The sequence below is a fragment of the Conger conger genome, chromosome 14, assembly GCF_963514075.1.
Source record: "Conger conger chromosome 14, fConCon1.1, whole genome shotgun sequence".
In the NCBI taxonomy this organism is placed as follows: Eukaryota; Metazoa; Chordata; class Actinopteri; order Anguilliformes; family Congridae; genus Conger; species Conger conger.
This window is the reverse complement of record NC_083773.1, coordinates 34,609,066-34,623,949: the sequence shown is the minus strand read 5'-3', so window position 1 is coordinate 34,623,949 and position 14,884 is coordinate 34,609,066. Positions and strand designations below refer to the sequence as shown.

The 14,884-nt window shown below is 42.4% G+C and overlaps 1 protein-coding gene across 1 annotated transcript; it reads right to left on the bottom strand.

Moving 5' to 3' along the window:
- Positions 1 to 8,389: 8,389 nt before the first annotated feature.
- Positions 8,390 to 13,018, bottom strand: gdf5 (growth differentiation factor 5). Its single transcript, XM_061220611.1, has 2 exons — positions 12,274 to 13,018; positions 8,390 to 10,328 (listed from the first exon to the last, which is right to left on the bottom strand). The coding sequence occupies exons 1-2, from the start codon at positions 13,016 to 13,018 to the stop codon at positions 9,463 to 9,465; spliced, it is 1,611 nt and encodes a 536-aa protein (XP_061076595.1). The 3' UTR covers positions 8,390 to 9,462.
- Positions 13,019 to 14,884: the final 1,866 nt, after the last annotated feature.

Genomic DNA, 14,884 nt, shown 5'->3' with positions numbered 1-14,884 from the left:
AGGGAGCAGAACCTGTCTCTGCCAGACTGCAGGCTCAAGGGACAGCAGGTCCAACTTGGGCCCAGATTAAAAGATAAAGACATTTTGAGAGCACTTATCCTCCGGATTTAATACGGCCCTTCTTGTGCATTAGGCCCACAAGCTTAACTCAGTAGGGTCCTTGCAGTTGATTAACTGACTTATTATATTTCTGTCACAGAGCCAATTTAAAATGTGCCCCTCAGAAACCATGTGAAAAGCAGCAGTGAGAAGGCGACTGTCATGAGTTATGCTTGATGAAAATAAGAAACATGCAATATTAACACTTCATAGGAAATCAAGAGGCACGTTTTCATAAACATGATCATAAAGATATTTACAGCTCACAGCACTGTGTGTGTGTATGTTTGTGTGTACAGTGAGCTCCATAATGTTTGGGACATAATTATTTCCTTATTTGGCTCTGTACTCCACAATCATAGATTTTTAATCGAACAATTCATATGTGGTTAAAGTGCAGATCCTCAGCTTTTATTAAAGGGTGTTGTATCTACATTTTTGTTTCGCCATGGTGACATTACAGCCTTTTTTATACTTAGTCCCCCACTTCAGGGCACCATAACGTTTCGGACAAATAGCTTAGTGCAAGATTTTTAGAGAGATTTTAACATATAGACTTGACTGTAGGCTTTTGGTTGCCTTTGGAGCCTGCAATTGCTTTGTTGTTTGTCAGAATGAGGACCACAGTCGTGCCAATGATGGAAGCCATTACGAGGCTGAGAAATAAGGAAGAAAACAGACATACACAAAACCTTAAGCTGACCAAAATCAACTGAGCATCATCACCTACCTCCCGCCCCCTAGTAGTATCAGTGCTGGTGCCCATACAATTTGGACTCATCACATATCCAGGATTCATTAAAATAAATTGTCTTGTAAAAAAACACTGCAAATAACCTTCATGAGATTCTTCTGAAGCTAACAAGGCCATTTGTTCCCTTATCTCTTCTCCATTTAGCTCAGGGCAATAAAACAGAAGAAGCCTCACCTACAGCCAAAATCACTTTTTGTGCAGTTTTCTACAGTTATCTTGTTTCATATGTCTTTACATTAAAAAGAGAGTGCCTGCATTTTGTTTAAGAAAGCGAGCACCGCTGAGCTCAGTAATGGCAGAGGGCCCGGTGGGCTGAGGAAGGCCTCTGCCCCCTTCGTGCCAGAAGAATCCTCACAATAATGAGAAAAAACCCCAAACACCTGTCCGGAAGATCAGAAACGCTCTTCAGGAGGCAGGCGTGGGTGTGTCAGTGACTACAGTCCGCAGAAGACTTCACAAACAGAACTACAGAGGCCACGTTGTGAGATGTAAACAACTTGTTAGCTGCCAAAACGGGGTGGCCAGGTTACGGTTTGCTAAGGAGTATCTGTAAGAGTTATGGAACGATGTGTGGACAGGTGAGACCAAGATTCTTCACTTACATCAGAGTGGAACACTGTTCTGAACGAGACACTGCTCCATCCACGGCTGTTCTAAACAAGACACTGCTCCAACCAAGGCTGTTCTAAACAAGACACTGCTCCAACCAAGGCTGTTCTAAACAAGACACTGCTCCAACCAAGGCTGTTCTAAACAAGACACTGCTCCAATCTAAAAGAGAAAGAAAGTAAAGATATTCCAGTTCAAAACAAGATTTTTCATTTGTGCAGCAGCCACTAATGTGCCGTATGAAAAGTGGACTCAAATAAGTTTTTTAATGAATTGTGTGTACACTAACAGCTCACTCCAAAAGAAGGGGGAGGGGGTAGAACAGTTATTGTGTTTTTCAGCATCACATTCATAGGTAGCAGGAGCTAGAAAGCAGTGAGAGCTTGAGGAATCAGCGCTTCCTTCCAGATATCATTGAGATTTAAGGCATTAAAAACAGGAATGGTTGGCTGAAGGTGGATTTGGTACATGGGAGAAACCCAAGAGAGACCAAATGCAGCTGTACTGAGATATAAAACATGATACGGAACTCCCAATCTACTCCAAAAACATACTGACATTAATGGATGATAAACATAGATCAGGGTAAAACAGGCGTTGAGTTAAAATATGTTCACTAACTGAAATTCATCCAAACAAACAAAGAGTAGCACTAAATTACATATGTGATAAGAGAAACAAAAATTCCTCTACTGTACCAGTTAATACACCATTTAGTTAATATTTTATTTACCAGAGACATGGTCGCAACAATTATGTGCAAAGCTAAGGTTAAAAAATAACTGAGATTTATGAAGAATACATAGAAAAGAAGCAGCTTAGATACACTTTTGAACATACAGAACAGGGTCCTACTTATGTATGAATAGGAAATAAGCAGAATACCTAGGTCTCCAATACAGTTTTATTTCAACATGCATTTAAGGTGAATATTACGTTAAACACCTCCAATCCACGTACAGTAGCACTTGACTTTTAAACTTTCAAATGTGGTCATTCGACCTGGAGATGGATAAAGACTTTTTAACAATATATTTTTTAAAACACATTATTATGGTTTGACGATTTCACTCAGGGCTTAGTATGGTTTTGTTCAATTGCTGCTTTCTCCTGAAATTAAACACTCCCCGACTCCTCGGGGATATTTACCAAGCTGTATCTTCATGGCCTCTGTAGGGATAACTTTATGCAATTAGGACTAAAGCGGAAAGTCCTTCTGGAGCTGTTAGTGTGTGTGTGTGTGTGTGTGTGTGAGAGAGAGTGTGTGTGTGTGCATGTGTGTACGTGTGTATGTCTGTGCGTGTGTGTGTGTGTGTGTGCATGTGGGCATGCGTGTGTGTATGTGTGTGGGGGGTAAGTATATGTGTGTGTGTGTGCGTGTGTGTGCATGTGTATGTATGCATGTATGTGTGTGTGTGTGTTTGTGTGGGGGGGTATGGATGTGTGTGTTTGTATGCATGTATGGGTACCTGTGCATGTGTGTGTGTGTGTGTGTGTGTGTGTGTGGGTTTGGTGTGTGTGTGTGTGTGTGTGTGTGTGGGTTTGGTGAATGGGTGGGATGTGGTACAGGGTGTGACAGCCAAGCATAACAGGACGAGCAAGAGCTACAGACATGTTTGTTTAAGATCAGGAAAGTTCTCCCTGGAAATGGTGTGCAGTTGCTGCAGAAAATGATTACAGGTATTTGAACAGATGCAGGGGGTAGGGATGTTTAAAGAAATTATTTGTAGAAGCATACTTGCTGTTTAAAATGTGAGTATTCTGGGAAATATATATATTTTTCAACACCAAGATCCTGGGGGAATCTGAATAATGATTGTTATAACTTAATCCAGTTTTTAAAAGCTGTTTTAAATATTGTTTTTATAAAGCTAGCTTTGATGCAAACTGTGATTACATAATGTATGTAAGGTTAGTTGTAAATATGTCTTAATTAATTATCCATTTTTAATCTTGTATTTACTCATATTGTTTGTGTACAATTATCAGAAATGAAAATATACTTTTGGTAAGACTCCAATGTAGTTTGTATCATAAATATAAATAAAATATAATTTTTTTAAATTCCAACTTAAAAGGTATAGTTTCTATAATGCTCTCTTTCATTGTGTTATTTTAGTAAACTGTCTGTAATGATGTATGTATTGTAACACTTTATTTAGACCAATGACCATCACTGAGCACACAGGGCCCATGCATATTTTATGCAGGAAATGACATCATTGTATACATGGAGTTTAGGCAGTTTCTCCACTGCTAACGGGCGAGCATTGTTTAAAATGGCATAACTCTATATTTACCCACTCGGCTCAAATTTCATACTCCAGCCAAATGCAATAAGATTTAACAAAACATACCTGTATTCTATTTAAGTCTCGATACAAGCTCCAGTAGAGTTCATTTGACAGTTGATACAGAGCCAGAAAGTCCCAAAGGGTACAGTCTTTAGCCTGTTTAAAAAACACATACTGACCCTTGCATTGCCTAGAGAGAACAGGGTTTAGAAAAATGACGAGTCTCCGCAGAAAAGCCGATCAATCAAGACGACGGAGATCCTCACTCCTGCAGATTAAGGTTCGTGAAAAGTTGCTCGACCGGTGGCGATGCCATTAATCGGTAAGATCAGTAATAAGCAAACAATTAAATGTCCGGTTTTTCACATGGATTTCATGCTCTGTACAGCTTGATTGAAGTAATCGATTTGTGCTTTTTAAAGCATATTTAAAAGTTGTGTGATAAGATCAAAATGCATTAAAAGGTGTGGCTATAACATTAGACACAACAAAAAACAGACACACAACAAAGACTTGAGTGTGTTTGTAGAGACAATTCTACTGATGAGAGCATTGTGTCATAACTAACACCCAACAAGATGTGATGCTGGCAGTGTACCATGCTCAAGCGATATAACAGTGCATTGCAAAGCTGTTTAATGATTTGAGTGCCAGTAGAGACTACATTGCTCTAAGGAGCCTCTATTCCTGGGAACTAATAGAGCCTGAGGACTCATTTTCCAGTTATTTAGGATTATCTTACCTTGATTATCTATATTACCAATACTGCTTGAATGTTAAATGTTTCCTGTTCTTGTTTTGTAGATGCACAGGAAACAGTGATGATGGTCCATGCCCATATTTAAGCAGGGGGGATATTGAAAGGCTGGACTTCATTAACAGAACTGTGACGAGGCCAAGGTGCTTTTAATGCATGTCAATTCATAAACCACATCCTGTCTAAGATGCATAGCATGAACAGTAGACCGACGTATGATTTCCTTGAACTCTGAATGAGAATATGTATTAATATTTGAAAATAAATCATACACACAAGAACACTATAAGATATGCACTGCATAATGAACTCTAATACAGCATATTTGGTCCCTGTGAACTCATATAAACTGAGTGTTGATTTGTAACTAAGAATTTTCTGTTTAGCCTACTGGCTGATGTTGGGCAGAAGAATGAGACTGGGATGGAACATTAAATATAAAAGCTTTAGTTTATTGATCTGATTATAGGAGAGGACCTGGACCTGTAACTGCCTTGTGAGGACTACAAAGCATAGCATCTTTCACAAAGGCACCAGATTACTGCAAATTCTGTGCTTTTAACTTCATTTTTTGATAGAAATACATACTGTATAGTAGACCCTTACATTTTTCACAAAATGTAAACATTTTAATTTGTAAAAATTCATCAAATTCAACCATGAATGACAAGTTGGGCATCCTTGCGATACACACACATGTACACACACACACCCATGAAATAGAGCAGATTACCAATAAATGCTTCAATACAGAAAATTTAAACTAATATATTTTCAATCCTTCAGTCATTAGGAAGTAGGGCAGTTGATGCTTTCTGTGTTTGCAGGTTTAATGTGTCAGTGGACACAGCGAGTGAGGCACTGTTTAAAACCACACTGGGGCACACTGACCCCAGTCATCAAAAAGAGCCGTCTTTTCTCAACGTTTCAATTCGCCCAGAAAAGGTTGGCATACTACAATAAACACAATGAAAAGACATAAACCGGCAAAGAAATATTCCCCCATGCAGGGTGGCCTGCAAATATTTTGGGAGAGTCCATTGTAAGTGACAATTGGAAACATCCATACATTTCCGCAGGTGTTCGCCACATTGCAAACCAAGACAGGAAACCGGAGTGCAGAGAGAGAGAGAGAGAGAGAGAGAGAGAGAGAGAGAGAGAGAGAGAGAGAGAGAGAGAGAGACAGGTACTTGGCGGTGTTCCCCCCAAGTCCTGTACTCCACCCCACCCCCGCCCCCCAAGTTGCTCCACACAGATGTGAAGTAGGGATTTATTACAAAAGCTGCAACATCTCCATTAATGTGTCTAGCCATGACGAAACACTGGATTATTCTGTTGTCATGTAAGGAATGTAAATAGAAGGAAGCAGAAAAATTATCTGTCTCACAAAGAATGCCTTGATACACGGAAATGTCAGCCAAATAACACTCCATTTATTCTTACTGGGACCGAGGCCTTGCAATTGTATGAACATTAACCTCACATTTTTAAAAACAGATCGTTAGCAACAAATGAAAAAGATTTCCATTACCCATTAAAATATTTTCAATGCCTCATGAGCGTACAATGTGCCAACAAGAATCTAAAATTTTGGTAAATGATAATGCTAGAAGTATGAATTACTCGCCAACAGGGATAAGAACATAAAATATCAAGGTCTGTACAGTGTGAAGAACAGCTACTTCTGGTTGTTTCAAAATGTAAAAGTAAAGGGTAAAATAGTAAAAGTAAAAAAATTTAATTTGAAATATACAGTACAGATTCATTTTCAGGTTGATTAGTTCCTTAGATTTTGTGTGTGAGTGTGTGTGTGAGTGAGTGTGCATGTATTTCTGCGTGTATGTGTGTGTTTCTGCTTGTATGTGCTTATGTTTATGTCTGTGTTTTTGCATGCGCATGCGGGTGAGTGACTGTGTGTGTGTGTGTGTGTTTCCGTGTGTGTGCATGCGTGTGTGTTTGTGTATGCATGTACAGGTGAGTGTGTGTTTCTGTGTGTGGGCATTTGTGTGTGTGTTTATGCGTGTATGTATGTGTGTGTTTGTGTGTGTTTCCGTGTGTGTGTATGTATGTGTGTGTTTGTGTATGCCTGTGCGGGTGAGTCTGTGTGTTTCCATGTGTGTGTTTGTGTGTGTTTCCGTGTCTGTATGTATGTGTGTGTTTGTGTATGCCTGTGTGGGTGAGTGTGTGTTTCCATGTGTGTGAGTGTGTGTTTTTCCATGTGTGTGTTTGTGTGTGTCCGTGAGTGTGTGTATTTGTGTGTGCTCCTGTTGTTAGTTATTGTGGTCCATGTGGCTCAGTCTCAATACTAGCAGTAACCCCATTAGGAAATTCTGCTGGGAGAAGGTTGTGCAACTCAGGGATGCCTTTTCCTGGATGGAGGCATGACGTTGGGGGGGGGGGGGCATTAGGGGGTTATGAACTCTGGACACTTAAAGAAATGTATCTGCTTTTGGGGACAAGCAAGTTGATATAATGCATTGTGTCCTTTCACACAAGTCCTGGGCTCCATTCGCAAACCTGGAGCGGTGGCTTTGATATACAGCTCAACACATAAATTGCTATGTGTACGGCCAGATATAACTCGCCTCTCTCTTTTAAAAAATATTGGCCAGCCGCATGATAAAATTCCTCCAACATCTGTCTAGGAAATTCAAGACAGCATTTACACAATGTTAAACATCGGTCAGGGAAGCGAGGCCAGATCTGATAATAAAACCGACAAGAACGCTAAACCGTGACCGCGGAGCGCTCGATCCCAACCGACGGCCGTCCGCAATGGTCACCGGGAAACCGCGGCTGACCGCGCTCGCCGGCGGGAAACGCGCGTTTACCGATGGGTCCCCTAAATTCCACGGTCAAAAAACGACGTGGAGGAGGGCGAGCGGGAGGGAGAGAGCGGCAGTAAATCAGGGGATTGGTGTACACACAGGCTCCTTGCATATGGCCCACTGCTGCCTTACATGTAGGCTCTTTGTATCAGGCCCCTGCATGTGTTTCTGCTTATTTCAGGAAACACAAGACTTGGCTTTAATACCATTTGATCCTGTACTATTTGATTCAGTTTGACACTTTGCCACAATCCAGGGCCACTAACAGTGACAATGAAACCTAATCTTGTAAACAATTCATGTTTCTGCTTAAACTGCAGACGTTTCTGCATTTGAAAAAACAACTCCATACTGCCCGGAGAGGGTAATCCGATTAGAAGTTTTCCTTTTGGGAATGTACGTATCCAGATCCGTTCCATAAATCAGTTCAAACGCCGAAGCATAAAGGAACGTCAGTTATTCCCGTGGTTTATTTTGTTTTTCGTGAATCAGGTTTTAATATATTTTTCATTTCGTGAGTTGATAGACATCGGGGGCCCTAATATGATAACAGCTTTGCACAACTTTGCTTTTCAGAATATTTGTTTTTATTTAACAGAGAAGTGAGCCCTGGACCTGTGAGTTTATAGGCAACATAAAGCTCTCGTTATCCTCTCTTGCTGCCGTACACCTCCAATCCAAGGCAAAGGCTGCAGCTGGGGAACAGCTGATTACCATTAGGTGATTAAACAACCATAAAGGATGGCCCTGATCTCATTTCTGTTGGCTTTCAGATATGAGCATAACTCCAGAGGCCGCAAGCAGCTACGTTAGTGCACACAGAGAACCGCGTTTCACGGCTCTAACAGGCCTGCTCGCTATCCCATCAAAATAAACGCAAAGAAATAGATATTCCCTTTGTACGGTAAATAATGGTCTTCACTCCGTAACAAAATATCAATCTATTTAATTCAAGACCAGTATAAACATACACACAAATGAATGGGAAGTTAAATTCATATGTTCTAATTTATATGCTGTATTATTAATCTTCTACAATGCTGTTACCTACTGGTTTCCACGTAGGAATATAACGTGGCTCTTGTTTACATTCAGTTAACCAGTAATTGGCAGGGTCGTATGGAGTTTGGGGATTAAAGTCAATGGCGGCCGCTGATGCAAACGGTACGGATCTTTCCCTTTCTGCTGCTTACATCATCCCATTGGAGACATACCTGAGATCACACAGCGTCCATTTTGTGGGGGGCAGGAGCAGGAAGGGAGCATGTGGGAACTCAATGTCATTCAGCAGCATCTGGGTCTGAACATGGTCCTTATTCTCAACCCGCCACCGACTGCTGTGTGTGGAGTTTTGCACCAGAAAGCAAAGCTACCACGCTGCATTGTTCAGCTTGCCAGTGCTACCAGTAAACCAAGTCTATGAGACAGAAACAATCAACTGATATGAATCAATAGACCTTATATAAATCTACTGATATGAATCAACTGAATCTTTTCTCACTAATCGGCAGACTTGACTTCAAATAAGGGCCACCCACGGGGCAAGGTCCTGCACCCTTTCTGCAGTCTGATAAGGCAAGTCCGAGTCTCTGCCTGGTGTAAAATCCAGCTATGACCAGCTTGAAATGACCAAGTTTCAAAACCTAGCTTGAGCTGGTCAGACCATGTTGAGTATGGAGCTAGTCTGAACCGATCTACCAGCTACCAGCTGTTTCAAAACATATCTTGAGCTGGTCGAACCATGTTGAGTATGGAGCTGGTCTGAACTGGTCAACCAGCTACCAGCTGTTTCAAAACATCTTGAGCTGGTTGAACCATGTTGAGTATGGAGCTGGTCTGAACTGGTCAACCAGCTACCAGCTGTTTCAAAACATCTTGAGCTGGTTGAACCATGTTGAGTATGGAGCTGGTCTGAACTGGTCAACCAGCTACCAGCTGTTTCAAAACATATCTTGAGCTGGTTGAACCACGTTGAGTGTGGAGCTGGTCTGAACCGGTCAACCAGCTACCAGCTGTTTCAAGACCTAGCTTGAGCTGTTTCTTTTCAGCAGGGTGAGTCTCTGAGAGATTCGGGACGGGGCGCTGACGGCGGGGGTTTTTCCGTTGGCGGCCGCGGAGTCGCTACCTGCACCCGCAGGACTCCACCACCATGTCCTCGTACTGCTTGTAGACCACGTTGTTGGCCGAGTCGATGTAGAGGATGCTGATGGGGCTGAGGCGGGTGGGCACGCAGCAGGTCGGCGGGGTGGAGTCCGGGTCCATGGAGTTCATGAGGGTCTGGATGATGGCGTGGTTGGTGGGCTCCAGGTGCGAGCGGATGGGGAAGTCGCACGCCCCGTCGCAGTGGTGAGCCTCGTACTCCAGGGGCGCGATGATCCAGTCATCCCAGCCCATCTCCTTGAAGTTGACGTGGAGCTGTCTCCGGTTGCAGCGCGGCTTGGGGCTCTTGGCCGGCTTCTTCCCCCGCGGCAGGGGGGCCCGGCGCATCCGCCGCTGGGTGAACAGGTACTCGTACACCGTCTTGTTGTCGTGGCCCGACCGGGCCTTAATCTCGTTGTAGAAGAGGTCCCGCTTCTTGGTGCGGCCGAAGGCCAGGAAGAAGGCCTTCTCCTTGGTCTGGCGGCCCTGGCGGGCGAAGCCCAGGGCCCGCATGTCCGCTGCCCGCCCGCCGGCCTCCGCCACCTCCAGCTGGAAGCACAGCTGCACCGTGTTCTTGAAATTCTTGAAGAGCTTCCAGATGTCGAACACTTCCCACTTGGGCGCGTCGTGGTCTTCCACAGGACGGGACTGGAGCAGCATGGCCTTCTGCTTACCTGCGGGGCAGGTGAGGAGCCGGAGGCTGAGGGCGGGCCCTGCGGAGCGGGCCCTCCGGGGGTCTGGCTGTCTCTTGCGGAGGATGCGCAGCTCCGCTCCCAGAAGGCCCTCCTTCTCCAGGGAGCTGATGTTGAACTGGTACCTCTGCCTGCGGAGCTGCGGCAGCCACTCGTCTGCAAGGGAGAAGCCAGCGCAAACGTCACCACACCGAACCGAGCGGACGGTCCAGCCAGTGCCCCGTACCAACGCCCCGGCTTTGAGAACGTACCAGAAACAGGGGGGGGTTCAGAAATATCAGGGAATGCGATGTGCTCATCTTTTGAACACTGGAAAGTTACTTTAAACAAAGTGAACTGAATTTGTTTTTATAGATTTGCATCATATAAGAAGTTATTTCAGTGTGATAGTAGCTTAGGTTTAACTGAGGTTTGGGCATGACCACAAATGGTTTGTTTTAAAAATGCTACCTGTGTTAGCAATTATTTTGACATTATTAAACCAAAATATTCTGCCAACATTTGACCAGCAGCAGAAAAAGAGGATAATGGAATGAGAGGGTGATGCAGAGAACAAGGATGTCGTACTCTGTTTTTTTTTAGACATTACAAGATCTTTCTAGAGATGAGGAAGGCCACTTCTGCCCATACAGAGGAGAGGTCAGACCTAAAATGTGCAAATGACAAGTTGTATAAATAAAGTACAAATTAAAAGTACATTAACTACTTTGAATGTAAACGTTTAACAGCTAGGAATATTAAACAAACATTGTTTAAACATTCTTTTAAACAGTTTTACTTGGTAAAGAAAATAACGCATTGAGGCCACCTACTTGTAGCCCTATAGTCTGTGTTTATTTACCTTTCTGGGGCCGTACATCAGACGTGAGAGAGCTGTGTGGCAGCCTACTGACGCGGTGACAAACCCAACACCCAAATACCAGGGGATCTGAATTATTCTGCCACAGATGGGAAACTACTAAATGAGGCTTCCATTGTTTTACAAGTCACTCATAAAATGTTGCTCACTTGTTCGTATTTTGTGAAGTATTTCATTTTAACCAGTTCGATTTAAATGTATGCTTTTAAATGTTTGTTTTTGTTTCATTGTGATATTTGCTGATAACTCTGAGCATATCCATAACACTTCAGAAATATCTGCGACACTATGATCATCAGTTGTAAATTGTAATTTTCCTTCCTTTTTGCCAAATAAATAAATAAATAAATCTATAAGTCCGCATTACGTTTTTCGGTTTAACGGTGATCGGCGGTAATACTTATTATGTAAGAAATGGAAAAACCCATGAGTGTTTAAAATGAGTTCTGAAAGTTAAGCAAAAAGCACGTTACTGAACGAAAGGTTATTTAATTTTTTTACGTTTTTTTGCTTATATAATCCACCCCAGCAACCGTAGACACAGTCCAGTCGAGTGAGCTACATACTCTCACAAGTGGCAAATCCGGACTGTGACAGCAAAATGTGACAAAATGTATATTGATGACTCAAATCTAACATTTTCAAGTTAATGTGTGCACACAAGCCTTAGAAAAGCAGTCAACAAATCAAAGCTAAAATAGTTGCTGTTACATATATTATTATGGCCACATTTTGCTTCAGAACGTTTTGTTTTTTCTTTGCTGACTGTCCTCCTCCACAATCAAGGGATCACAGTACATTCTTGTGTTGCTTTTGTATCGGCCCAGCTGTGTCTGCACAATCGAGCCATTCCTTTCACAAAACAACAAATGTGGAGACAGTGGAAGGTTGATCCACCCTATGGTAACTCAATAATGCAATACAAATGAGGGAATGTATTTGATTAATAATTTCCCATTCACCTAAGAAACTTTTCAAATAATTTTAAGGTAAGTCGCGCATGACTAATGCGAACAAAACTGTTAATAATGACATAAAGAACAGCCCATGCTATATTTTAAAGAAAAATATAGAAATGTCCCATTACCCACAAGCATTCGGATTCTTGCGGATATGACAGTTGTGTTTGGTTGTGAAGCTGTTGTGAGTGCATGTGTGAGCGAGAGAGAGAGGGGGTGGAATTATTCATCGTATTAGAGTAGACTCATACGTTCCCTTTGCGGCGATGACCTCGCGTTTTACCTTGTCCTTTGTCCACGAAACTGGTGATAGTATTGGCCAAACCAGCTTCGTGCAACACGCTGCTGTTGACTTCTCCCGTGGACAGAGACCAATACAGTGACAACATGTAGTCATGTGGGGTCACCAGCGGGTGCTTTGGAGAGCCTCTATCACCGGGCTTCTCCGCGGCTTTCGAACTCCGTTGCGCCAGCGGAGAGACATGCTTTTGCAAAACAGCAGATTTCTGCTGTCCGGTCCTGGCCGGCGCCGCAGATGTTTTGACAGCCTTTACTTTCCCTCGTGCAACCGGGGCTTTGCCTGCATGTGCGGCTAACGCCCTGGGTGCTGTAGGCGCGTTTGTTCTAGCAGTGTTTCCAGGTACCCAAGAGCGCGCTGCCTCCTTTCTTCCTAAATTTATCGCGCCTCGAACTTGACTTGATGGTGCGCTGCTCCGCGCTGTCACTGATGTCAAAGTTTTGGTTTTGGTGGACTCGCCTTTAATCAGCGGGGGTCCCGTCCTTATGCGCGTGATCCGCGCTCCGTTCGTGGGCTTGCGCAGCGCGGTGCTGTAATCCCCCACCATGAGTTTAACTGTACCCGCGCTCCTGGGCTGTGATCTCTCCTGTCCAACGCCCGTGTTATCTTCCTGTATGTGTTCAGATGCGCCGTGTGCGGTCCCTGCGTGGCTCAATGCCGCGGGGATAAATTCCAGGTAAAAAAGAGTCCAACAGCCCAGTAAAAGAGGGAGACGTTTCTGTACTTTCATCCTCTGATCTTCCTTTGAATCTCGCCGAGAAATAAATGCTCACAGGTTCTTCCAGTTTGAAATAAGAAAACATGAACGACTTTGCAAAAGAGCAGCTGTAGACTGAAATTCAGGTTCCTTTGGTGAATTAAAGTGTGCAAACCGTTTTCTCCCGCTCCGCTATTCAGTACCATAGTGAAACAAATCGCTTGCTTCTTGCTGTGCTTTTCAGCGAAGAGAAGGCACTCCGGGAAAACGGTTTGCATTGAGAGGAGAAACTTGACTTCCCTTAAACTCCTGCAATTCTGCTCGATATCTTGTAAGAGACTTGTTTAAATCCCACTTTTTCCAAGAGGGAAGAATGGCGTAATGCTGCGGCTGAAGAGTTTTTTTCCCCCTCTAAGTTTTGAACCTCGTCCAGTGAAAATATTTCACACACAGAAACCTGCAGGTGCTCAGAAATCTTTACAAACCTGAACTCAGGAATTGGAAACGGAATTCCAACAAAAACCAGTTTAATTACTCTCTGATGTCATGCTGTCTAAACTAATTTAAGTGCAATATTTCTTTTAAAATCTTCTTTACTCTTTCCACAGCTATGAGTCATGCTCTACATGAAAACGGTACTAAGACCTATTCTTTGCACTATGTCATTTAAAGCAGCCGTTTATTCAAGCTCTTTGCAGTTCTTTAAACACAAGGGTTAAAAGGGTACACTAAATGAGAGGGCAGACATATAGTTTGAAGCCGACATATTCACATGTAATGAAATTGTTTCATTCCATTCTCTGTTGTATTAAACACTGCTACATTGTTTTATTTTGTCACTTTTGAACTGTGCATAAATATAAAAGAGGAGTTTGCCTCAGTATATGTTACTAGTCTAATAATCAATTTTTATGTGTGTTTAACAACATTAAACAATGTGTAGATTACTTATTCAGTGTCTTCTTGGTAGCATATACAAAATTTTAAAATAAGAGAATAATAGGCAAAATTAAAAAAGAGTATATGGGTATATTATATATCATCACCAATCATGGTTTGGTCATAACACGTTTAATCACACATCATTTTATTTCCTTGATCACAGTAAAATGCCCAATTAAACTAACAGAGTAGGTTATATGTGAGCCCAATTGCAAATGAACTCTGTCAGATCTAACACTGAACTGTGATTGTTAAAACTCATTTAACATCCATCTCTGAAATAACAATGATTTAACTCTATAATCGGAAACATATTTTGTTTGTACCATAAAAAAACGAATCTTTTTGCATGCATCTGTTAGGGTGAAGCTTACAAACATTGGAATTGGATGATATAATTGAACACAGCGATCAATTCTTATCTTATTGGTGGCAGCTTCACTTGGGAACAATGAAACCCATTCCAGGAAACTCCTTTAAAAACAGTCACCCATTCCAAGGTTTACCACAACAGTGGTGAAAATCCCTGTCCATAATCTCAGGCTTACAGTGTATGTTCAAACCTATAACCTATTTCCAGACTGTCACTGTACTCCATATATAGAAACACGCTATTTTGTTTACTCGTTATGCGAGATAATTATCATCACAATAATCAGAAACACAAACATGAATCCTCTCTGACTGTTTTTTGGCGGGATCTGCTGGTGTCCCGCCAACACTCAGAACATATCACAATATGATTAATCCAGTGTAATAATACCACTGCTTAATTAACCCAGATGAATAAATTAAAATAATAAATTGACTTTCTTGTGGTCAAATTAATGCCACTCCATAAGTCACCTCGGTGCCAAATAAGTCTAAGAAGAGAGGAATGGCAGGAAACTCCAGTTCCCCATGCCTACAGCCAGTATCCAAGCGTTGTGCTGATTCATATTCTGTACGGGGGCCAGA

Excerpts from the sequence above, each read along its gene's own strand:
- gdf5 (XM_061220611.1), bottom strand. The coding sequence starts at position 13,018 with ATGAAAGTACAGAAACGTCTCCCTCTTTTACTGGGCTGTTGGACTCTT. Across the intron at positions 10,329-12,273 it reads TTTCGTGGACAAAGGACAAG|ACGAGTGGCTGCCGCAGCTC; the intron begins GTAAAACGCGAG and ends TCTCCCTTGCAG.